Source organism: Triturus cristatus, chromosome 1_2, assembly GCF_964204655.1.
Source record: "Triturus cristatus chromosome 1_2, aTriCri1.1, whole genome shotgun sequence".
NCBI lineage: Eukaryota > Metazoa > Chordata > Amphibia > Caudata > Salamandridae > Triturus > Triturus cristatus.
The window spans coordinates 518,320,354-518,344,641 of NC_140580.1; the positions used below are offsets into that span (position 1 = coordinate 518,320,354).

At 44.4% G+C, this 24,288-nt stretch overlaps 1 protein-coding gene across 6 annotated transcripts in view; it reads left to right on the forward strand.

Moving 5' to 3' along the window:
• The window catches only part of UROS (uroporphyrinogen III synthase), a 426,340-nt gene that overhangs the window by 73,538 nt on the left and 328,514 nt on the right, over positions 1-24,288 (forward strand). For 4 of the 6 annotated variants that reach the window (XM_085606248.1, XM_085606246.1, XM_085606245.1 and 1 more), the window contains 2 exons: positions 8,927-9,018; positions 16,849-16,932. In XM_085606248.1, coding sequence (XP_085462374.1) covers positions 8,956-9,018; positions 16,849-16,932 — 147 coding nt within the window. In that variant the 5' untranslated portion in view covers positions 8,927-8,955. The remainder of the gene's footprint in view (positions 1-8,926; positions 9,019-16,848; positions 16,933-24,288) is intronic. The other 2 variants (XM_085606250.1, XM_085606249.1) reach the window with 1 other exon arrangement.

Genomic DNA, 24,288 nt, shown 5'->3' on the forward strand with positions numbered 1-24,288 from the left:
ACTATATTTCCAGTTTAGGGTGGGTACATTGCCACTAACAGTGTTTACTAGTAAATGGTCCAAATCTAGCAATGACTTGTGTCTGGTATGCCAGCATAGCAAAGAATCACTGGCCCACTTATTGTTTGAATGTATTGGATATAATGCCCCACGCCGGGTCTGGTTGACACCAATTTGCAAGCTCTTGGGAACAAGAAGGTCAAGGGAAGCTGAAAGAATTCTAAGAACTGATACCACAGAAGTGATTGTTATAGCAATGGCGAAATATCTGGGGTGGGCGTGGGCAATAGCGAGATATCTGGGGTGGGCGTGGGCAATAAGAGCACGTTTCCACTATTAAGCATTAGATTGAATGAGATTATGTTATGCTGTAATGTATTTATTGAGGAATGATCTGCCCTGTTTGCACAACCACTTTACCTTGAAATTTGAAGCTCGTATCGTGGATCAATTACAAAGTTTTATCATAACTATTTTTATTGTATTTTTATATTTGTACATAGCATTTTTATGGTATTTGTATTCATCCATCCATTCGGGCGTGTATTATATTTGATATGATGTATTAGGAATTGTTCTAGACGTCCTATGAACTGTTTCAGATGTACTTTTGTGTGATCTTATGACCTAATAAGCCTAATAAAGCTTTTTGGAATGGAATGGAAAGCGGTGGTGTTGGTATTGGTCCTGTCTTCCAAGTGAAAGTTAAAGAGTCCTAGTAGGATATCGTTTTTTTGGAGTAGATGGCAAGGGGAGCGACGAAGTCTGCAATGTCAGTGAAGGTAGCTCAGGGTGCCGGTGGTCGGTAGAAAAGGTTTCTGGTCAGGGTGTATGTTGCTCAGATTCGGAGTTGTAACTGTTGTTACTCTGTGTAGGGGGTTGCTATCTCCGTGGAGTGGTGCAGTTGATGGCTTCCTTGAAAATTACAGCTAATCATCCTCCCTGATTGGTAAATGTTCTTTGTCTGCGCTGCAGAATTCGAGCACCTGTGAATACAGTTGAAGGGAGGTGGGAGTGACTATACTTTCCCTTTCTCCATTCTTTGTGAATTTTAATAACATTGCTGTTTGATAATAATTGGCCACATTTGTTTCTATGGTTTGCACAGTTGCCCGGGACAATAATGAATGCGACGCACAGGACGTCTGGCTTCTCTTCAGGCCTCTGCATAAGCGTGCAGCCCAGTCCTTGCGTGCGTGTATCCTTCACGCGCACCCTCTGCCGACTGGCGTCCTCCTGCACCTGGGGGCCGAATGCGCGTGACTGTCATTGAGCCCTGTTAATGCTGTGCGTCAGAACGTGACACCCCGGCTGCCTGCCGGGAGATCACGCTCTTAACCATGTCCTTTAATGGAGAGCGAACTGAGTTAATAACGTAAATTTAAGAACTCTGCTGATTAGATTAACTAATCCTGTAGTTAAAGGCAACATATAAAAAGAGAAATTGATCAAGGAGTTGAAACTAATTCTGACCATGGGCGCTCATGCAAGCCAGTAGCCTTTCAGAGGGGCTGTATCGCTTTATTGATTGCTTTTCACAGAAGCTAATTTTTATTCTGGGCAGAGGTCTTTCCGTTCATTTGTTGAGTAAATATAGAGCGAGCTTCCAATTTAAAGAAGTTTGCAATTTCAAGTCGCTGAACTGCTAACGGCTGTTATTCTTTTAATGTACCTGCTAGTTAAACAACCCTCTCGGTCCACTTGTTTACTTTTTGCATGGGTCTGAAAGCGTAATGGCATTCGTGATTGGTTGGACACGGCTGATGGACTGGCTGAAGCCTGTATTGTATGTAACACACGGACTGTTTCTGCTCCCAGCCCAACCTCCACTCGCCTGAATCCTTCCCCTTCACTGCAAATCCTCTAGCTATGACGCTATACTGGACAGTTTTTCCAAAAGCCTACCAGGAGCACCTGGTGCTACCACGAGCTGTTTAGGCCGGTCACGTAAGAAAATCTAACATTGCCCTCACTGTTTACCTTGTACGATAACCTTAGAGGCCTGTCACCGGCTTTTGTGGGGCCCAGGACCACAAATTGAAGTAGGGCCCTTTTTTGGACGAGAACCTGTTTCAAAGTTTTATAAAAATGTCCTTGTGGAAAGAGAAAACGCAATGTATCCAGCATCTGCAGGCATAATCTAGAGATATTAGCCGTTTCAGCTGCCTATTAATTAATATCTGCTTCAAAATCTATTACTTAATGTTAGAGCCATAACCCTTCCCCCTCCTGTGACAGGCCTAGTGGCGGCTGCCCCGGAACTGGTGTGGTGAGGTTGGGGATGGATTAATAAAAAATAAAAACAAATAAACTTACCTGCCTCACATCTCTCTTCCGTCCTGGAAGAAAAGTCTGCTGGAAGCACCTGGAAGCACCCAGGCTTCCGGACTCTCCCAGCCAATCACGACACTGTAGGAGAAGTGTCGCAGTGCCTGGGAGCCTGGGCATGTTCTCCACGGGCCAAGTGCGCATGACGGTTTGGCCGGCCCCAAACCGTCATGTGCACTTAGAGGAGTGCAACCACTCCCCCCGCACTCTGGCGTCACAGAGCCCAGCCCTTCCCGACTCCCGCATAGAAAAATAAAATGATAATAACGTCCTGTTATTATAATTTTATTTTTATTTTTTTGCACTGCTGGAATAGCAGTGGGGAGACGCTGGACAGGCCTGCTTACAGGTGAATTATTTTGAGTTGCTTCTGTATGTTGTCCCCCCGCCCCCACACACAAAAATGTGTGATCTAGTTACATTGAATAGCCTTGATCTGGCAAGAAATTTAAGCGAAATGGGTGGTAACTAAACATCAGGGTCGCCAAGAAACCTATTCTACTCTTTCAAATAAGCTAACTGAACAAAACCATAAATAGCTACTAAAAGAAAGAAATGAGGGCACATCCAGGAATTGTGGGGCTATTTTTAATTTTTTAACATTGTACAAGTCAAGGGTACTTCTGAGTTTTGGGCAAGTTGCATGGTCTCTTGAAATTAATTCGGTCCATCCTGGATATTGCCACTGAAATGGCTGCTCATAATAAAAGAGTTACCGGATTGCCTGCTTGTAGCTTGGTTGGTGTTTGATGGAGCTCTGGGTCCAGACAGTATACATTCAGATTTCTTTGCCTATTATCTCTCCTACAGAGTGGAGTAATGCTCCCTGTAGGCACAGTGGTAGGGTGGGCACAAATGGTCTCACACTCTAAGGGGAATGAATGAAAAGGGTCAATCCTCAAGAAGGGCTTTTAGTAGCGCTGCTACCTTTTGCCAAATATTATTGCTCGAAGTTTTGCTGAAGTTTATAGCAAATAAGTCAATTACATAACACATGTGGGTGGATTAAAATAACACCCTTTCTGCTTTGACATTTAAATCTCTAATGGCAGATATGTTGAAATTAGGGATGGTGGCTTCAGTAAAGCCTGGGTGGGCGTAAGTAAGCATTAGACACACTAGATTTGAGTATACGATTGAACAAGCTTCCAGGCCTGTCAATCCAAAGGTGTTACTGAACTTGATCAAGTTTATTCGATTTACGACTTGTGAAAGAAGGGTCAGACTGAGACATCCTTTCACAATAGGGAGCCAGACAAGAGTGTTCTTTGGCACCTTCCTGCTGCTCCTGTTCATCTCTCGTTGTGATCCTGATCTCCATGGAGTTGTGGATTACTCTCCACATCTGTCTACAAGAGACTTTTTATCCAGCATTCCTATACACTGATGAATTAACGCCAGGGGTGTCCACAGCTCAGATAGACACAAGCCCACGTTTGTTCAGAAAATGCACATCTTTCTCATAATCCTCTGGTATCTAAAGTGTTAAGGATCCGGAACAGCTTGTGTCCTACCAATGGTAAATTGGTGGAAGAAAAATTAAGACAGTGACCTGTTATAACGGCCTAGGAATCACTTTTGCAAATCAAGTGGAACTGGAGCAAACATGCACCAAAGGTCGTGAAGGCCAGCTGTGCAAAGGTTGGAGGATCAATCCATATAGTTTTAAATGGATGCCTGCAGTCATTGTATAAAATGTGTTGCTTAATTCAGTATTATTGTCTAGTGCTCTCATCCCCCCCACCTTTAAAATTACAACCTAGCACCAGTGCTGTACTGTCACGATCTGCTGTAGCTGAGTTGTGACCTCAAGAAGCCTTCTGCCAGTCAAGAGACTGTTGGAAAAACAGCTTCCTGATCTGATTATCAACTTAAATGAAAAGGATGGCTCGTCTTTGGAGCTCCATAAAAGATCTCCTTCACGACCTTACCAAGCACCATTTCAGAGATGCAGCTTCAGATTGAATAATCATAGATTTAACGTGACTAAGCGCCTGTGAACAACTCTGGGGAAGGGGATTCCGCCTTGGTGCTTTACACCCATGAGATAGCTCTCCGCCATAGCGCATATACGGAAACACTCTGTACACCTGGCAACATGATGTTGCGATGGGTGTATGGTCGCCGCTCTCTGATGGGATGAGCCTGGTTGTCGTAGCTCGCTCTGGGTAGCTACAGTGCACAAAAATTAAGCACTGGGTGTAGTAATTATATTATTAAAGAAATTAGTCCCAGTTGATGTAGTAGCAGAATAGAGGCACATATTATTTTGTTGATTTACATAGAGCAAACATGTCACTATATCAACAGAAAGTAAAACACTAACACGTGCCTCTCTTCCCTTTAAAACGCCCCAGAGATAGGACGGTGAGGACAAAGGGACAGACTTTACAGTGGGAAAAATAAAAGGACTGGATGCTGTTGGGGTTATTTGCGGGTCATTCATTGCACAAAAGATGAGTTTGGTTGAACTTCTTGTTTAGTTGCTGCTGGTAACCTGAGTCTGACTTTGTTAGATTTAAGGTTAAAGTTTGTATTGCCATTTTATTGACAGAATCCCAATAAACTAATAATGAGCTACAAACGCAGTGTGAGAGGAGGAAAGACTGTCCGTCAGCTCCGATATTCACACGTGTGACCAAGCGGCGTCAGTCATATCTCATTCTGTTTTTACTCATTTCACTCCCACTTCCTGTGACTGATGCTTCAGCTGCCCCAGACAAATGGCAGCCTAGAATAAGGCGCATAAGGAATGGCCTTTCCAGTGTCTGCAGCAGGCGAATGGCGCAGTAGCTCAGTCCTTTTTCCATCTCCACGATTGACTTTCCTGTCAGGGCTGCCTCTCAGTTTGCTGTGGTGGACTCCTGAACGCCTAAGCTGTGTCCAAGAAACTGTACTCTCCAGCACTCTCTCCTTCATTGCTCACTTCCAACAAGCAACACAGAAAGAAGTGCAAGAATAGGAAAAGCAAACATTCTGGTGGGCATTGAGAAAATACTTCATCGCAGCTGTGTATGCCTAAGCATAAACTCAACATGATGCCATGGTATTGGGACTTTATGTAATCAGCCCGTCAGTTTTCATATCCAAAAACCATAACTCTACACTGACAGTCTTCTCTGTATTATCTGAGTTCTCCTTCCCTCCTCTCCACTAAGATTTAAATTAGGTTGACTTTTACTGTGAAGCTGCAAAAACTTGCATTGCATCTGGGTGGAAAAGAACATTTCTACTAATTTTTTTGTCAGTTTGCGTACTTCTTGAAATCTATTTACGTAGACGTTTGGAAAAATGGGGACTCATTGGGTACTTTGGCCACATCACAAAAACCGTTTCCGGTCTGCAGTATTTGAATTTGTATGCAGTGAAAGCCGTCAGGTTCTTTTCATTGGTAGGGCAAAATGTTATTTATTGAAGTACCGCTGGCAACAATGAAATGTTCTTTTTATGATGCAGTGGGGTGATAACTTCAAGCACTGTGCAATCTACTGCAGGCAGATTAAAATATCAATGACGGCTTTTACCACTGGCAAATTCAATTACCGGGGACACGTATTTGTTTGCGATACGGCCAATATAACCTACAAATTGCAATATTGCCAACACAACGGTTTACCTTATCCGACCCAGGTGGTTTTTCTTTACTACTATTTTTACCTTTCAGAATCTTCAGCATCAGTCCTCGACACCCCAGTTACCGCTCTGTTTTGATTGCTCCCCCTCCATTGCTCTTTAGAGGGCAGCCTGATTTATTTTGTGATGTTTGGCGTCAGATCTTCATTCAGGTTGCCCTTAAAGGTCACCAGTAACCCACCCTACCCCTGTTGTCCTCCCTCTAGATGGGTTGTAGTCTTTAAATAGGCAAGTAGTCATAGATCATGAGTGCCTGCACTTTTTATGTACTAGGCAGAGTACCAGCACTTCTCATCCGAAATTAATTACTATCATAGTAAAGTATTGGTACTTCCCAGTATCAAGCAGGTACCAGGGAGTCGTGGGACCCTGAACTACTGCTGTCCATATCAGACTCTAGTAGAGGTGCCTAAAAGGCAAAAAATGTCCAGAAGTGCTGTCTGCAGTTCAGGTGAGAACCCACATTTTCTTTAGGTCTGGGTGAAATTTCAGTTATGCCTGCATAATATCGCATAATTTTGGGAAATTTGCATTCTGTGCATTCTGCATTCTGCTTGTTATGTGAAATTGACCAAATTATGCAAGGTGAAGTAATTACGCTGTATTTGGTGCAACTATTAATGCTTGAGCACAAGAACAAGGTGAACATCCAGAGCGCAAGCAGCTTTTGTTCACAGCCGTTTTTTTAGCACTAGATGCATTGCAAGGTCGAAAATGGACACAAGGATGCATTTTGTGAAAAATGCCAGTTTTCCATTTTATGTAATTTCAAGTTCTTTCATGTAATTATTGCAAAATTTTGCATAATTATGCAAAAGCAAATTACAAGAACCCCCTACTTTTCACTGGGGTCTATTATCTACACTCCTAGCCTCATTCAAAGCATTTCCCCAACCTCGCACAGAGTGGTCAGCTGCCTAAATGTTATATTTTCCACTGCTACCCCTGAAGCAAAGTTCTCACTGTTGACTAACATCAACCTTGTTACATGGAGAGAACCCAGGCCTTCTTGAACCCCCTTCCCCTGGCAGACCATGATGGGTAGGAATCACCCTGCAGCAGAGGTGGCATGTCCCCGGTCTGCTTGAAATGTGAAGCCCTGATTAGCAGAGGGAGTGGACGAGTAACAACAGGCTGCCATCGAAGATTGAATGAGAGGTGTGGTTCGTACTCTCCCTCACCCACTGTTTCTACAGACAGAATGCAGGTTATATGTAATGTGTGCAGTTAGGAGGCACACACAGTTCCTGACTAAGAGGGTATAGGTAGAGCTCCTCAGAAGGAAGAGTCTAGTTATTTTATTGCATTGGTGTTCTGATTACAACAGAGCCATTGCTTTTGTAGTATTTGTTTGTGTTGATATACTGTCAAAGGATTTAAATTAAAAGGCACAAGCCGAGTGTCAGAGTAGAGTAGCAGGCCAGTCTAGTCTTATTGTTTCTCTTCTTGACATAAAGCTGATGACCCCAATATGGGCTGAAGATTGACGCCGGCTACGTTGGTTTCTAGTGATATCTTTATCTGACAAGGGCTTCCCCACCCCCAGCTAGCTACCCTGGCAACAACATGCTCTCAGCCTATTCAATGATTCACCCACAAATGAAAGAGTTGGGGCAGCGATTCATGGATTGAAGATGTATGTTGGGGGGGGGGAGCGTTGTGCCAGATGGTAGGGCGTGTGTTGAGAGTTTTCCATGCAGGGGGAGAAGGGCACTGTAGCTTATGATAATCACACGTCTTGGGTGCCTCGGTCAAAAATACCATTGTACCAGTACTTGAAATGGGATAATAGAGGGCAGGTAAGTACCAGAGTACTACTTGGTTCTCAGAAGTGGTGATACTCACCAATTGAAAGTATTGCACTTCTTCTGAGACGTGCAGGTACTCTCCCCCTCAAAATGGAGGAGTGCAGGTACTCAGTACTAACAGTACCTGCCCATTTAAAGCACTGAATCGGACTGAAGAAGCTATAACCACAAGAGTGTAACCATCAATGCTGCAGCGGCACTGGGCACAGGTCTGTGAGGAGCTCCCGCCGCCCCAAATGTTGCTGTCTTTTATCACCCAACAGAAGGCTCTTTTTTTAGTTCTGATGTGACAGACTATCAATTGTTACAATTTCTTGGCTCCTTCCAAAGGAATATTACTCTCTCAGCTCATGCTGTTGTCTTGGTGTATCATTCCACTTCCTAGTAAGTGATCCCATTGGAATGCATGTGGGTATTATTTTACATCTGAAATGTGCATTCAGTCATCACATTCTATTGTTTATGTCCTATATGCTTTATATATAGAAACAATCCTTTTTTTGCTACTCTTTTTCTCAGCATCAGCAAAGCCAACAGAGCAGGCTTTAATCCGATAAGCAACATTTTGCCTTCCATACGTTTAAATAGCATTTGTTAATTTTCTGCGATGAAAAGCGTTAGCACATTAAAGCTTAGCCTATTGGCTTTGCCGATGCTTTTTTTCCCTTTCTTACAGTAAGGCCCTCGTCTCCCTTTCTACCCCTCTGTGCGGTCAGAGTTATTACTCGCTTGGAAACAGAATGAATCACATTATGCTTAAAATATTCGCACACTACTGTGATTTTCTAGCAGCACCGCTCAAGACATTCATGATTCATCCCGTGGTCATAAAAGATGACTTTTGTCGTCTTGTTCACCACGTCTTTCCTTAACTTAGACTTCTACTTCTTGGCACACGTAGGGCATAGCAGTGTGGGCGCCATGTTTTTTCTTTTTTGTTAAATTGCGGTTGCCCATCCTAATCTGAGTCCACCAGCCTTTGAACTAAGAGGCCTTATCTGTGACGGCGAAAGCTCCCCAGCGGGTGCCGTTTAATGCTAACTCACCGCTGGAGGGGCGACCCTGCCGGCTCCTCCGACCGCCCTGACAGACTGGAGGGTGATGCCACCGAGCGCTCGGCCTGGGATGACGAAGGCTTTTTTTGTGTTCTCTTTCAGAGTCCCTCGCTGACCCCAGAGCCATCACAATGAAGGTGCTGCTCCTGAAGGACCCCAAAGACCATGAATTGGGACCGGACCCGTACGTGGAGGTGAGTGACAGCAGCACTGCGGCTCAGCGAACGCGGGGGAGGGGAGAAACGTCCCAGCTGCCCATCACTGTCTGTACAGCTTGAAAGGCAAACACGTCATATTATCAATACAGCTGACAGATGGAAATTCCTTTTATTTCCAGTATCCGCGGAAATGCTGTCAAAATGAAGCGGAGCAAGTTTTTTCAACTTTAAAGTGCATTTCTTCAGTTCTGTAAAGACATGGCAGTATAATACCCTTGTACAGAGGATAGTGACATACTCACACTTTATTGTACTGTGTATGTAGCGCTCGCGTAGCACTGATACAGATTCCAATGCACTACATTTTAGTTTGCATATACATAGAAAAATAGGGTGGAACAACTGACACATGCATTCGATTGGTATAATTTATGGGAATGGTTTTGGTGCTGAGCAGAGTGGTAATTCTGCGGTTCTTTGTGAAATTACCAGTCACAAGTTTTAGCATTAATATAAACTGTTTTTCTACTCTCGTTTCCCACCTGCCGAAAGACGGTTGAAACTAGTTGGACAGTTACTTTCACTCACAAGTGTTCACGTTTTGCGTTCTCAGTCTGTGAACTTACAGCAGTTGTAATTCTGTTTGATGAAATTCACTCATGGAGGCAAGGTTTGAGCATGATGCCTGTCTGATATGATGAACACTCAGAGAGTCTCACATGTTTGTGGGTGTTCACAAACGTGTAGCAAGCCCATTTGCACCCTGGAAAAGAACAGAAATGTACTCTAATAAAGCACAGGTGCAAATCCCTATCCAAACAGGAAAAAGGCACCAACGACAGACAAAGGTTAAGCACTTAAATTCCCAAATTAAGTTTTTCAAAAAACGGTGCATCCACTTCCAGCATCCGTCGCTGATTGATGCTTTAAAGTCCAAAAGGTTTCACAAGAGAAGGAAGGTGCACTCAAAACAGAGTCATTCAAGGCCACAACTGTTGTCCATTATTATATTAAATTTATTCCAGACAGTTAAACACAAATGGCAAACAGCCAACGCGTTTCGTCCCTTTTGCCAAGGAACTTCTTCAGGGCTGTGAGAATAACATGAAAAACACAATTATAGTACAACAACCAACATGAACATACGACAAACTACAAGTACGAATATATAAAAATATACATTGATCAATGACAAAACATTAATGTTATTGAAAACATCATATATATAAAAACCAAACAAACGAACTACATGCATCACAAGGACTAAACGAGTAATACATCTATTTAGTTTGTTAGTATAATCAATTAAAATACATTTTTAATAAACACAAACACACCCAATAATGAAAAAGCATGGTTATTGGGGCTATTTGTTTTAGGATAAGAAAAACAAATAGCCCCAATAACCATGCTTTTTCATTATTGGGTGTGTTTGTGTTTATAAAAATTTAGTTTGTCGTATGTTCATGTTGGTTGTTGTACTATAATTGTGTTTTTCATGTTATTCTCACAGCCCTGAAGAAGTTCCATGGCAAAAGGGACGAAACGCGTTGGCTGTTTGCCATTTGTGTTTAACTATCTGGAATAAATTTAATATAATAATGGACAACAGTTGTGGCCTTGAATGACTCTGTTTTGAGTGCACCTTCCTTCTCTTGCAAATCCCTATCCACCTTACTGGGGAGGAAACCCTCACAAAATTGGTGGGGTGCAGGGGAATGGGTTTCTCCAAGGGGACAAACATTTCCTCCAGCGAAGAAAAACAAAGATAAAAGTTTTAAATTGTAAATGGTCCTTTACGAAGTATTTATGCTTGCATAAATGTACACCTGCTACATTGATTCATACAAAAATGCTTTCACCCATAAAAAAGCTTTGATTACACAAAATTCCAGAGCAAGTCATGCAAACTGGGGCAGCTTCCCAAGAAAGAGTACTTCTGCAACCCACTTTGAATTCCCCAAAAATTGAAATTTACTTGTCTCCAAGCTTGGGCGAACCACTGTAGGAATACAGGAGACTCTTCACAAAGGTACATTTAAACGAGAGTAAATCCAAGTGTGTAAGTTTGCTCATGCACTGTGAAGTACATTTACAACTTCTGGATGTTCATCATTTAAGAGTGTATATTTACTGCGTAGTGTAGACTTACTTTGCTTCACCCCCTACATTCAGGGGGTGAAGCCTAACCTATGAATGTAAAGTTACTAGAAGTAACTTTTCACACATAAGCAGCGATCTCCACAGTCCGGGTGGAGATCTGCCTATGATAAAGTATAAGGAATAGTAAACAAGTTTAAATAACATTAAAACAATAGTAAAAATAGTTTCTCGTTATATATAAATGTAAATTAATTTTATGTATTTTAAATGTATTACTAAATAAAAAATTACATTATTAACTTAATTTTGAAATACATATATGCTTCATTTAAATATATTGAATCTTTTGAAGATTCATATTACAATCCTTTTAAAGTAAAATGTTTATATGTATTCATTTTGTAATAGTAAATTATAAAAATTATGCAAGGAAGAAATTAATTTTTTTATTATTTATTTTTAAGTTAAAGAGGTTAGATCAAATTAGTTAATTTGATATATTTCTCATTAAATGTGTGTGTGTGTGTATATATATATATGTGTGTGTTGGAAATGGCCCTTTTTGCAGGGTTATCCCCAAACTTTTTGCTTCTTCCTCCTATGTTTTCCTGACCTGTGTTTGTTGGCCATAGGATGCTGAGCACTTTTCCACTGCTGATCAGTGCTAAAGTGCATATGATCTGTGTAAATTGTTATTGTGATTAGTTCTCCCTGATTGGCATATTTGATTAACCAGTAGGTCCCTAGTAAAGTGCACTGAGTGTGCCAGGGCTTGTAAATTAAATGCTACTAGTGGGCCTGCAGCACTGATTGTGCCACCTACATGAGTAGCCCTGAAAAGATGTCTTAGTCCTGCCACTGCGGTGCCTGCGCACAGTTTGTTAACTGCCATGTCGACTTGGCAAGTACACCCACTTACCAGGCCCTAACCTTCCCTTTTCTTATACATGGGGCACCCCTATGGTAGGTCCAAGGTACCCCTCCCGGGGAGGGTGCAGTGTATGTGAAAGGTAGGACATGTACTGGTGTGTGCAACATATCCTGATAGTGAAATACTGCCAATTTCGTTTTTCACTATTGAAAGGCTATCTTGCCCCATAAGACGGAATGGGGAATGCTTTGTAACATTTTACAAGCATATCTTCCCGTAGGGATAAAATGGAAAAATGGAGTTTGGTATCCCTGAACTCAGGATTTAATAACACATCATTTAGTAAAGATGGTTTTTAAATTGTGTGTTTGAAAATAGCACTTTTAGAAAGTGGCTATTTTCTTGTTCAACCATCCTGTGTGCCTCAGACTGTGGATTGACAGTCTGGCTTTGGAGTGACAGGGGCTGGAGAGGTGCAGTGGCTCAAGGATTCCGGATGAGTCAGCACTAGGCTGAATAGGCCTGATCTGCATTTGGAGTGGTGGTAGGAGTAGCACCTGTACCTAAATAGGGCTGGGCCTGCCTTCCACAATGCTGACTCCTCCCCCCGGTGGTGTGTCTGGAGCCAAGGCTCACACTGACAATGGATGTTATTGTGCACTTGCAGAGTGCCCCCCAGAACTGGTTTGAACTGGGCTCAGGGCCCCTTGCACAAAGAGAACAAAGACTTTTTGGGGTATAAGTATTAGACCTAAAACTCCTGAACTTTAGATCATTTCTGGAATTCAAGAGGAACCTTTGCCAAGGAGAAGAGCTGGAGATACTGAGGAGAAGTACTGCCCTTGCTGTGTGTCTGGGGTTGGCCTCCAGTTGCTGTTTCTGCCAAGGAAAGGAGAAGGACTTTGCTGTGTGCTGTGTCCCCTGCTTGAAGGAGATCTCCAAGGGCCTGGAGTGAGCTGGCCTCCTGTTCTGGAGTCTCAGGGACTCAAAGACTTCATCCCAGCTCCCCTGAACTCTGCTGCTGTGAGTTCTAGCCTGCCAAGATGTGCCTGTGCCAGTTTTGGGCCTCTGGAGGTTGTTACTGCCGTTTGGGAGCTGGAAGGAAGAAGAAACGTGAAGAACTGCTAAAATCGACGCATGGCTCTTCTTGCAGTTGTTTTCTCGACACATCTCCCCAGCGCAAGAAGAATTTCCACGCATCGCCATGCCGCTGTGAAAACCGTCACAGAGCCTGACGCCGCTGCAAGAATCGGATCGAGGGATCGTGGCTGAAGAGGACCGACAAAGTGCCGCTCGACGCCACTGCATCGATCGCTGACGCTACTCGGATTTCCAGGCATCGTACCTGTGCTCCCGACGCATTACCCGCGGACCGGAACTGCCACGAAGAATCGACGCATCATTCCCCATACAGACCGGATTCGAGGCAACTCAGGTGTGTCGCATCTCTTTATTTTTTTACCCTGCGGCTGTTTGACTTTTGGAACTTTGACTCTTCTACAGGTACTTTGGTGAAAAGTCACGCATCCATAGTTTTCTATGGTACAAGTTCTTGAAAGCTTTTGAAAGTCATATTTTTAACTGTGTATGTTGGATTTTTGTCGTTTAGGTCTTGTTTAGTTTAGATAAAGATACTTTCTTTTTCTAAACTGGTGTGTTGTCCTTTTGTGGTGTTTTCACTGTGTTACTGTGAGTGTTGGTACAAATACTTTACACATTGCCTTTGGGATAAGCCTGTCTGCTCGTGCCAAGCTACCAAGGGGGTGAGCAGGGGTTATCTTAAGTGTGTATCCCCCTTACCCTGACTTGAAACAAGGGTCCCTGTTTGTACAGAGGTACCTACCTCTGCCAACTAGAGACCCCCATTTCTAACTATATATATATATATATATATATATATATTCCAAAATTCTTATTCCAAGTGAAGATTTTCACAATAAGAAGACGGCACACCAGGAAACGGCACAAAAACTTTATTGTGCACCAGCAGTTAAAGGACGACGCGTTTCGGCGTTTTGCCTTTGTCGAAACGCGTCGTCCTTTAACTGCTGGTGCACAATAAAGTTTTTGTGCCGTTTCCTGGTGTGCCGTCTTCTTATTGTGGAAATCTTCACTTGGAATATGAATTTTGGAGTATTTACGGTGGCTGCTGCTGCCACCGACGGCACCAACGTCGTAGGCATGGGGACTGCTTTGGCAGCAAACCGACGAAGATATATATATATATATATATATTCAGTGAAAAAACCATAGGTTTCACACATGCTATAGTTAGCTGGAGATTTTACTCATAAAAAACCAATGAAATTCCCCCGTTATAGTTAGTGCAGGCAACTATAACTCACGCGACCGCAATCCTCTGCTGATGCTAATACTGTATTTAGACACTTATTTGCCCATGTCTTCTTCCATGAAATTTTAGCTATACATATATTACAAATATTTTTTTTTCATAAAGACACATATGTCATCAGCAGAGGATTGCGGTCGCGTGAGTTATAGTTGCCTGCACTAACTATAACGGGGGAATTTCATTGGTTTTTTATGAGTAAAATCTCCAGCTAACTATAGCATGTGTGAAACCTATGGTTTTTTCACTGAATTTGCAAGGTTTTTTAAATGCTAATTCCTAACTATAACGTGTGTGAAACCTATGGTTTTTTCAGTGAATTTGTACGGTTTTTTAAATGCTAAGTTACTTTACGCCGTTCGTGGCGTGCGCGCCCACTTAACGCAGTTCGTTCCGTGCGCGCACGGTGCGCTTCGCGCACCGTGCGCGCACAGTGAGCACGCGGTGCGCTTCGCGCACCGCGCGCCCACTTTACGCAGTTAGTGCCGTGCACGCACGGTGGGCACGCGGTGCGCTACGCGCACCGCGTGCCCACGTTACGCTTGGTGGGCCATGTACGCACGATGCGCTTCGCGCACCGTCCGCACATGGAGGACATATTATGCGCTTCGTTGTGAAAGGTAATATTTTAAATTTTCCTTATTACTTATATGCCATGCACAAAAGATGCACTTCGGGTACCTTTTGCACACGGGGTGGGGAAAGTGTGGATAGTTTTAAAAAAAAAAAAATATTTTTTACCGTACGCGTACGGTAAGCGTAATCGGCGTTTTTTCGAAAAAAAATAAAATTGAATTTTTTCCATTGGGGGTTGTTTTGGGACACCTTAATCAAGGCTAGGTGTTTAGGAGCTGTATAAACAGCCCCTTTACATGTTTTTTGCCTTAGTTTTTCCTCCCCCCCTCAGAGTGCGAGAGAGAAAATGGCGGCCGCCGCTTCCTGGTTTCGACCGATTCGAATGTTTACTAAGATCTAACAGCCAATTAGAATCGCGCACGCGCACGGCACCGTACGCGTACGGTAAGCTTACCGTAAGCGCACGGTAAGCGCACCGTAAGCTGGCTCAGATATATATATTGATTTCAATGCTATTTTCTCAGGATCTACTGAACAGATTTACACCAGACCTACAAAAGGCACTTCCTTGACCTGTAGACTACCTCTCTGCCAAATTTCAAGTAACTCTGTTCGGCCGTTCGGGCTGTAGCTGTGTCTAAAGGTCCTATGGAAAAATGCATGGGAAAAACGTGTTTTGGGACCCCCCTTTTTTCTCAGCCCCCGCTTGACGAATCCCCCCGAGACTTTCAGGGTAGGAGCGGAGCGTAGCGCCCCACCTATTTTGAAAATTTCGCGAGGATTCGTCGACCGGCGCCAAAGTTATTCCAAATAGAATGTTGCGGATTTCCTATGGAAACAGGGTCCTAACTATAACTATCTACTGGTGACCGCCAGTAGATAATATATATATATATATGTATATTTAGAAATAAGTAAATTTAGTTCCACATTATTTCTTAGGAGCTTCAATTTTAAATCTCTGCGTCCATTATGATCTATGGGAGGGTGATGCAGTACCAGTGGTTGGCCATGTGTGTTTTGGAACTCTGCTTGAACACACTTACAACTGTTATCTCTTGTCTGTAGTAAATACAGAAGTGTGGTTTGTGAATAGGAATGGGCTTAGTCTTTTGTGGGTGGATGCATGTCCTTCCCTAAACCCCTCTCTAGCCCTCCCTGTATATGCTCCTTACTCCTTCCCAAACCCCTCTTATTCAGTAGCAAGTATCCCTCATTACCCAGCCACTCCTGTGTCTCTCCTACAGTTACTACTAAAATACAGGCATGCATGTGCATCGATCTCCATATTTGGGTTGGAGACCTCCACACAGAAAATATAGGTGAGGCAAAGGCATAGACCTCCACACGTAGGTTAGTGAATAACTTTCCTCGTATATGAGTGGTACTGCTTAACCGACTGCAAAACGCAGTGTGGGGATAGGTTCCAATATTTTTTACGGTTTTGGGCCTTTGTTTTCTCGTCAGAACTAAGAAGTTTTGCATGTAGTGTTGTATGTTTTTACAGCTGCTTAACCACAGAAAACGAATCCAGAAAATGTGTGCCTTAACGTGCTTTTCTGCTTGTTAATAATCATTAAATAGTTTGCCTTAGCTTCTGCCTTGTGTTGCAGCACACAGAGCTGTGTTTCTTGTAAATGGTTTATATTGGAAAAGATGGCGCTTTCTGCACCGGCTCCATAGTTCACTGTTAACGATGCGCATAGAGGGCCTCATTTGATTCTCCTTTTTACCATCATAAACAATTTATCAATTTAGCAGATGCACGTGAGGTGCGATCACAGCAGAGTTGCAAACAAATCTGTAAATATTGCTGGATCTCTATTTTCCATAACAGGGTCGTCGATAGCTGCCGTTTAGTAAATAATGTGATGCGAAGGACGCGAAAGTGTGCAATTATCAGCTGCTTGTTTATGCCTGGAGATAGCAGGCACATTGATTTTTTTATTTTCTTTTCCGCCCGCAGGAGCTGAGACTGCATGGGTTTGAGGCAACATTGATCCCCGTTTTATCCTTCGAATTTGTATCTCTTCAGAGACTTTTTGAAAAGGTAAACTGATTTTGCTGTTTCTAATGCTCGGGGATTTGAATTCATCATGGATAATTCAGAATATCTGATCTGTGGTGTTCTGCTTCTCTTCCGCCACTAATGCAAGAGTTAAGGGCTAAGTATGCAGCGTCCTAGTACTTGAGCACTTTGGAGTCATAAATAATTTAAAAAACGGAAATTCACAGGCTAAATATTTCAATATTAACCTAGCAATATTTCATGCATGGGCGAGGGCATTGGTGACTTGCTTGAGGGGTAAATGTGATCCTACTGCTGTAGAGCGACAGCTCCCACATCATCATCATAGCTGCCAAGGTATCAGATTGCTATGTGTGACATTTCCCTAATTTCAGTGTAATTATGAGTGACAATTCAACGACTATGAGTGACACTTGCTCGCGAGCAAAATCAAGAAATGAAGACGCGGGAAACCTATAAATATCAGAAATAACGCCCATTTGAGCAACGAGAAACTCTAAGAAGGTCTCAAAACTGCTGCAAAGCACCACAAATGGAAGTGCACTCATCGGAGGCAGACTGCATGACTACAGTTCTCAGTAACAGAGGGCAGGCAGGACCTGCAGCCGCTCAGAAGATGATTTAATTGATATAATCATTCAAGACCGCTCACTAGCCTAAAAAGCAAATTTTATAGCATAGCAAGTGCAACTAGGAGATTTTACCGTCACCCAGTCTCAAGCACTTACTGTTTTTGTGAGCCTGGCAAGCTGGAGCCGCAGCAACAGGCAGGCCCCGTCACACTCACCAGCCTGGCTGCAGGTCTCCATGGCAGCCTAAACTTCACGAGACAGTGTAGGAACTACTTAAATGAATGCAGGATTTAACGAAGGTTGCCATTGGACAGAAAGTTAGACATAAACTGCAGGTAGTAGTGTTCCCTTAACAGGAAATGTCCGCACATCCACTGTATACAGAAGTAAATTAGCACTTAATTTAGCGTGAAAACAAGTTTTTATACAAAGGTTTTATGTTATAGTTCTAAAAGCCGGTGCTAAGTCGGCCCCAAAACAACTACTACCTAAAGGTGTTGTTAGCACAAATCAATGTACAATCAATTTAAACACAGAAAATGGAGGCCTATACAGCACACTATTTGTCCTTATCTAGTCCCGGTTAAATGTGTTCAACCCTTGGGTATAAATAAACCCAAATTCAAAACAAGGAAAACACAACAGTATTAGTCAGAAACAGAAATCCAGAACTTAGCAGTCTTTATTCTCATAATACAAATCTTTAATATTCCCAGCACATGATTAGCCGACACGTGTTTCGTCTTTGCTCAGACTTTTTCAAGGCATAAAAATCGGGAATAACAATCCAAAGTCAGAATTTCACCACATCTATTACAGTAAACAGGAATCGGCATTTGATAATTATAATGCACAGGCTGTTACTTACTTGGGCTTCTGCTGCAGTATCAGATGAGGATCAGTCTGGACTCTAAGACTGGCGGGTGCAGCTCCATAATTGCGTGCACGACTTTGCTGTGCAGGGCTGGTGCACCAGGCAGGCTTAGGCCATAGGCCACTGCAGGCCGCGGAAATTCAGGTTTGCCGCTAGGCCCGCCTCCGGTGATAATCAACCAGGCAGAGGCTGTCCTGACTCCTGTGAGTCCCGGGCGGGAACATCCAGTGACAGACAGTCATTGGACACACTACCTCGATGATGTCAGGGTGATAGAGCCGCGCCATGGCAAATCGCAATAATGGATTGTGCTACATTGTAGCAGGTGGAGTGAGTGTGAGCCTGCCAGCAGCCTTTACTCTGCTGGGAGCCCCACGCTTGCTGCAGGAGCATCGAGCATACCACGGACAGCGCGCTGCCACACTCAACAGTTTTCGGCAGCACTTTAAGTGACAGCTGAGATGTGCATATGCGTGACAATGCATTTCAGTGCGGTAATGTGGATTACCACACTGAAATGTGTTAGTCTAACACGCGATGCGTGATACTTGGCAGGCTGCATCATCAGACCCTACAAATTGGCCATTTCACAATATTACCATAGGTTCCGCAGTATACCAAGTGGCATGCATCGCCAGAACCGCCTCTAGAGTTCTTTTTTGCCCTATGCGAAAATTGCCAAGTATCCCCTGCAATAGGTCCTTCTCCTTGTGCATACCGACCATCAAACAAACAAGTAAATCATACAAGTTGTTTATTTCAGATATAAGTTGCACCCTTATCAAACACCATTAGCATTTTGGAAAAGTCCTTGCAGATGGCTTAGCTCTTTGCAAGTAAACATCTCCGCTCAAAGGATGCCCGTCAGTCACATGCCCACGAGTAGATGTCACATGAAATGCTAAAACTCAAGGAATAAAGAGATTGCCTTGAGGATGTGTTCACTCTCTTTGTCATGTGCGTTTCAAATCCATCAAGTTGATGTAAGGCACACACAAAAAACCCATTTGTAATGTAGTATATGAGATTAACGACCATTCCCTCGGAAGCAACCAATGAAAACAGAGGAAGAGGGAACCACCCGGAAGAAGAATCTCTTCACAGCGCCCCCGATGAGTTCATTGATTTCCTGTCGCCTCTGGATCTTAATGAGCGCGCGGCTGACACTCCCGGTGATTCATGGGTAGGACCATAAGAACAGAGGGTGCTGCAATTACAGCATGGCAGCGTGCGCCGGTACATTTCCTCGTTAGTGTCCTTTTTAAAGGGAACGTTTAAGCAGCAAGGAATGAATGTAGATTTACAAACTAGTGTATTTTATTGGGACTCTGTGTGAGGTAAACGCATGTTTGCGAGTCTTTAGTCTTACTGTCTGTACTTAGTCTCCAAGGAACTGCCTGAAACATGAGAATGAACAACTATAAGGGATACTTTATGGAAAAGGCCTCTCTAATATGGCATTCGAAGAGGAACGGTGCGAGCGTAAACACGCATAGGTATCCTATAACCTTATTTATTTTTTATAAAGAGCTCTAGGACTCCGAGTAAAGGAGCACCCATGAGAGGAAATGTGTTTTGTTGTTTTTCCCTCACCCACTCTATTAGTGGCATGCATCGTCATCATCTGCTCTCATTCTGGTCCCTATAAACCAGGATATGCTCGACCATGTTCTAGAGAGCGCTAAAGCTCAGGGTCTATAGAATAAAAAATACCTCAGGGACACTCCAGTTTCTTTTTAATATTGGGCGTGTTTTTGGTTATTAGTGTCCCTGCACCCTATTACAGAATTGTCATCATGTTTCATCCTATTATATTTAGCCGCTAAGAGTCTCAGACTTTCATCAGGACTGATTCTATGCTCCGTCCAGAGGATTGTCCTCTTTCTGTCAGTCCAACACTGTTTCTAAGACAATACATCACATACACACGTAGGCATACTTGCCCCAAACAAAGAAAGGGGGAGATGTAGGTGGCTTGGCACTGAGTCAAGATGGCGCTTTAGTGGGCTGCTCCTGCTGCAGATGGGAAAACTTGGTTCACATCTGCTCACAACTGAGCTCTTGATGCCTCACTTTGGGCCAACTGATCGACCAACTCGTCCTGCCCATGGTGAGAGGCCATAGTGGCACCGTGACAGACGTACCAACCCGAGCGCCAGAGCTGGCAGCATCCTAGCTTCTGAGACAGAGGCGGAAATTGAGTAACATCCCTGCAACGCCAGGTCCCGAGTCCAAGAGAGCCTAAAAACCCAAGGGCCCCGGGACAATTCCGTGGGCCCGTCTGAGGTGCAGAGCAGGACTCCGCTGGGCAGCGGTGTGGGGCCGGTGAGGCCTGGGGACCATAAACAGCAAAGCGCCTGTCTAGAGGAGCCTGTGGATGGAGTGCCCTTCTCCGCATCGTGGGACCACGTGTTGATTCCTGGGGGAGCCAGGGCCCTGCTGGAAAAAATAGAAAGCCTGCCCGAGGAAGCTAGCCCTCCCTGCCTAATAGCAGAGGACCAAAGAAGACAGGGGTGCTTGCAGAGAGCCCATCTGGTGGAGCGGAACCCAGCCCTCCGAGGTGAAAGGGGTGGGTCCTCCGCCAGACCAGAGCTTGGCCTCCTCCCTGCGTTTGCCACAAGGCATTGGGAGAGGTACGAGCACTGTTGCCAGAGGGGGATCCAGATACCAGACACATCCTAGGTGCTGACTGACCAGCTGCTTCGAGATCATCAGCGACAGGCAAAGTGAGCTGCTGGAGTGAATAGTACTGTCTAATCCCTGTACGACAATGTGAGGTGCGAGGGAAAGGGCGCAAATCGGCACCAGCCAACAAGCTCGACTAAAACACCTTTAGGTGCGAGAAAGAAGGTAGTGCTGCAGATTTAGACACAGGGCAAGAGATGAATGAGGCACAGGACCCCTCACCTAAAAACCTGCTTCGAGCAATTAAAGACATCAATACTGCACTAGCACACAAAATAGATGCAGTGGCAATTGATATTGCCTCCTGTCTGAATGTGAGAAACCTTCATCTAGGATTAATGTGGTGGAACACCCAGTCATTGAACACTCAGACTCTATCACTATCCTGCTGTGGAAAGTCTAGTAACTATGGGAGACCATGCAAGGACCACATGAGGACAGAGGACGCAGAAATGTGGTCTCTGTGCAATATCCAGAAATCCGAGTGTTGGGCCTCCCGGAGTACTGTAAAGGCAAAGAACCGGAGAGCTTTCTAGAGGTCTTACTCCAAAAGGTAATCTACCCCACCACCCTATCTGGAAACTCAGTGATTGAAAAGGGCACACAGGATACTCAGAGTCCTCCCTCCACCTCCCCCAAGCCTGGAACCAGAGCCCAGTCGCTTATCGCCCGGATCCTCGGCTTAAGATACTGAGATGCCATTCTTAGGGCGACACGTATCAATGCCCCTCTACAGTAAAAAAACAACCCAGTTATGGTATTCCCCGACTATGTGCATGAAATACAGGCAAAGCGCAGATCCTTTAAAAGGGTGAAAACGGATCTGAGAGAGAGGAATATCTAATAAATGATGCTTGCTTGCAAAGCTAAAGATCCTTTCTAATGGCAAGTCCTGTCTTTTTGTGACCCCTGGCGCCCAGTTAAAAATAAAGATAAACGTTGGGACTCCCCTTTAACAAGAGGAGCATGTAGCACAAGGAGGCGAGAAACTGGTGGCCGCAAATGATCCTTGATGCCTACACAGTGGCACTCTCCTGAACAGCTAGGTGCCATGGAATCGGTGGGCAGTAGATATAATGTAGTCACGAACCAAGAGTGTTCTCTTCTGTCCAACATCTTTTCCTTTTTTCTCTTTCCTTTTCTTGTTACCCTCCATTGGACCATTTGCCATCCCAAGGAGTTGAAACCAAACTGTTCTTTCCTCTTATATCTGGTTTGGTAAGTTAATATGTTATATGAGGGTGGGCAATAGCCTAGGTGCCTTGTGAATTGGGGTGGCGGGGAGTTCTATGCCTGCCACATGAGGCAGTAGGGGGGTGTAAGTACATTGGTTATACAGGTACACCACAGAGTACTGGGACACATACACTCAAGTATTAAAATGGAGACACAGCAGAGTCTGAATCGGGCGATCCTCACATGGAATGTCAGTGGGCCATAAATTGAAGAGAGGTGTGGTGGATAGATTTCTTAGTAGACTAGACCCAGACCAGGTCCTGCTACAGGAGACCCCTCCCCCCGGGGAAATACTGTGGATCAATAGGAAGGGGATGATATAAAGACGTTGGTCCACTCGGGGTTCACCTCTGGTTCATGGGGAGTGGCCATTCTGATGCCTAGCTCACTCCCACTCTCATTGGAATGAGTCAGGATAGACAAAGAAGGCTGTTATGAAGCAATACAGGGAGAATACAGAAAAACTGGCAGTGGTGTTGATGTACCTCCTGTCGAGCCTACAGTAGATCATGTTAGACCACATGGGGAAGTGGTTAGCACAGAGGGTTTTAGGAGGTGAAACAAATCTGACACTACAACAGGATCTAGATAGTCACACTAGTGGACCCCCAGAGACGAGATGACAAAGGCATGCAACACCTCCACACGGCCTTGGGTCTTCTGGAGCTGTGGAGAGACTCCCACACTAGTGCACAAGAATACTCATATGCAACCTCCAACAAACATTCACTCTCTAGGCTAGACTATTTATTTACCCTGGTCATAAAAGGTGGTAGGTTTGTGAACACGTTTTCTGCCCTGGGGCATCTCAGATCACCCCCACTCCTGACCACTTTGCACATGAAGACACCCATATTAGTGCAGACTGGAGGCTAGACCTCTAGCTTTTACAGACTGGAATGTTGGGACACAGCTGAGACGGACCACTGAAGCATATCTGAAAGAGAATGTGGGGTCAGTGGCATCGAGAGCAACTCTATCAGAAGCGTATAAAGCGGTAACATAGGAACAACTCATCGCCATCCATGCAGATAACCAAATGGACAGAGAGAGAAAGGTTAGGGACCTCAGACAACATATAGGGGCGGAATAAGCAGATTACATCAAAACCCTGCGGGGGGAACATCCTCATAAGGGAGGAATACAGAGAAGTGGTGGAGGGTGAAGCAAGGGCGCTCTTCCCTAGCAAGCAGCATAATTTTTGAGGTTCGCAATAAGGCAGTCAAGGTGTTGGCCCGGCTGGCACACATGGAGGAGGGGCAGCAATGAGTCAGTAACTTACAGGCACCAGACGGTGTCACATCAAAGCAGGGTCTGATACAGCAGAGACCTTCGCCTCCTATCTAAAGTCCCTGTATTGATCTAGGGTGAGTGCGGTGCACCCCTTGGGAGACAGGAGTTCGTAAGAGACCTTAAAATTCAGGCCTTCTCCTTGGAGGACACGGTCTGGCTCTACCAAAAATTAGAGATGGTGGCGATTCTAGGGGCCATGAAGCAACTGCTTTCAGGGAAAACTTTGGCCCCAATGTGTATACTGTGGAATTTTGTAAGTGCATGGGGGACCTACTTGGAGAGACTCTCATAGGAACGTACCCCTGGGCTAGGCAGGAGGGCTCGAGACGTCCGATTGACCACAGTCACCCTCCTATATAAACAAGGTAAGTCCCAGGGGGTGGCTCCCCGTACCGACCAGTATCCTTACTGAACTCTGAGCCCAAGTTACTGGCCAAGGTACTAGCCATTCACCTCTACCAAGTGATAGATAAGCTTCTACATGCAGACCGGTATGGGTTCAAGCCCTACAGGGCAACAAGACATAATCTTCGGCGCCTCTTCAGGGTCTTGGCGAGGGTGAAGGACATCCGGGAGCTGGCAGTGGTGTTGTTGCTTGACATAGAAAACACCTTTGACTCCCTGGAATGGCCCTACCTTCTGGCAGTCCTCCATAAAATGGGGCTGGGTGTGGAATTTCTGCATTGGATCAAACTACTATCTAGGGATCCCATGGCG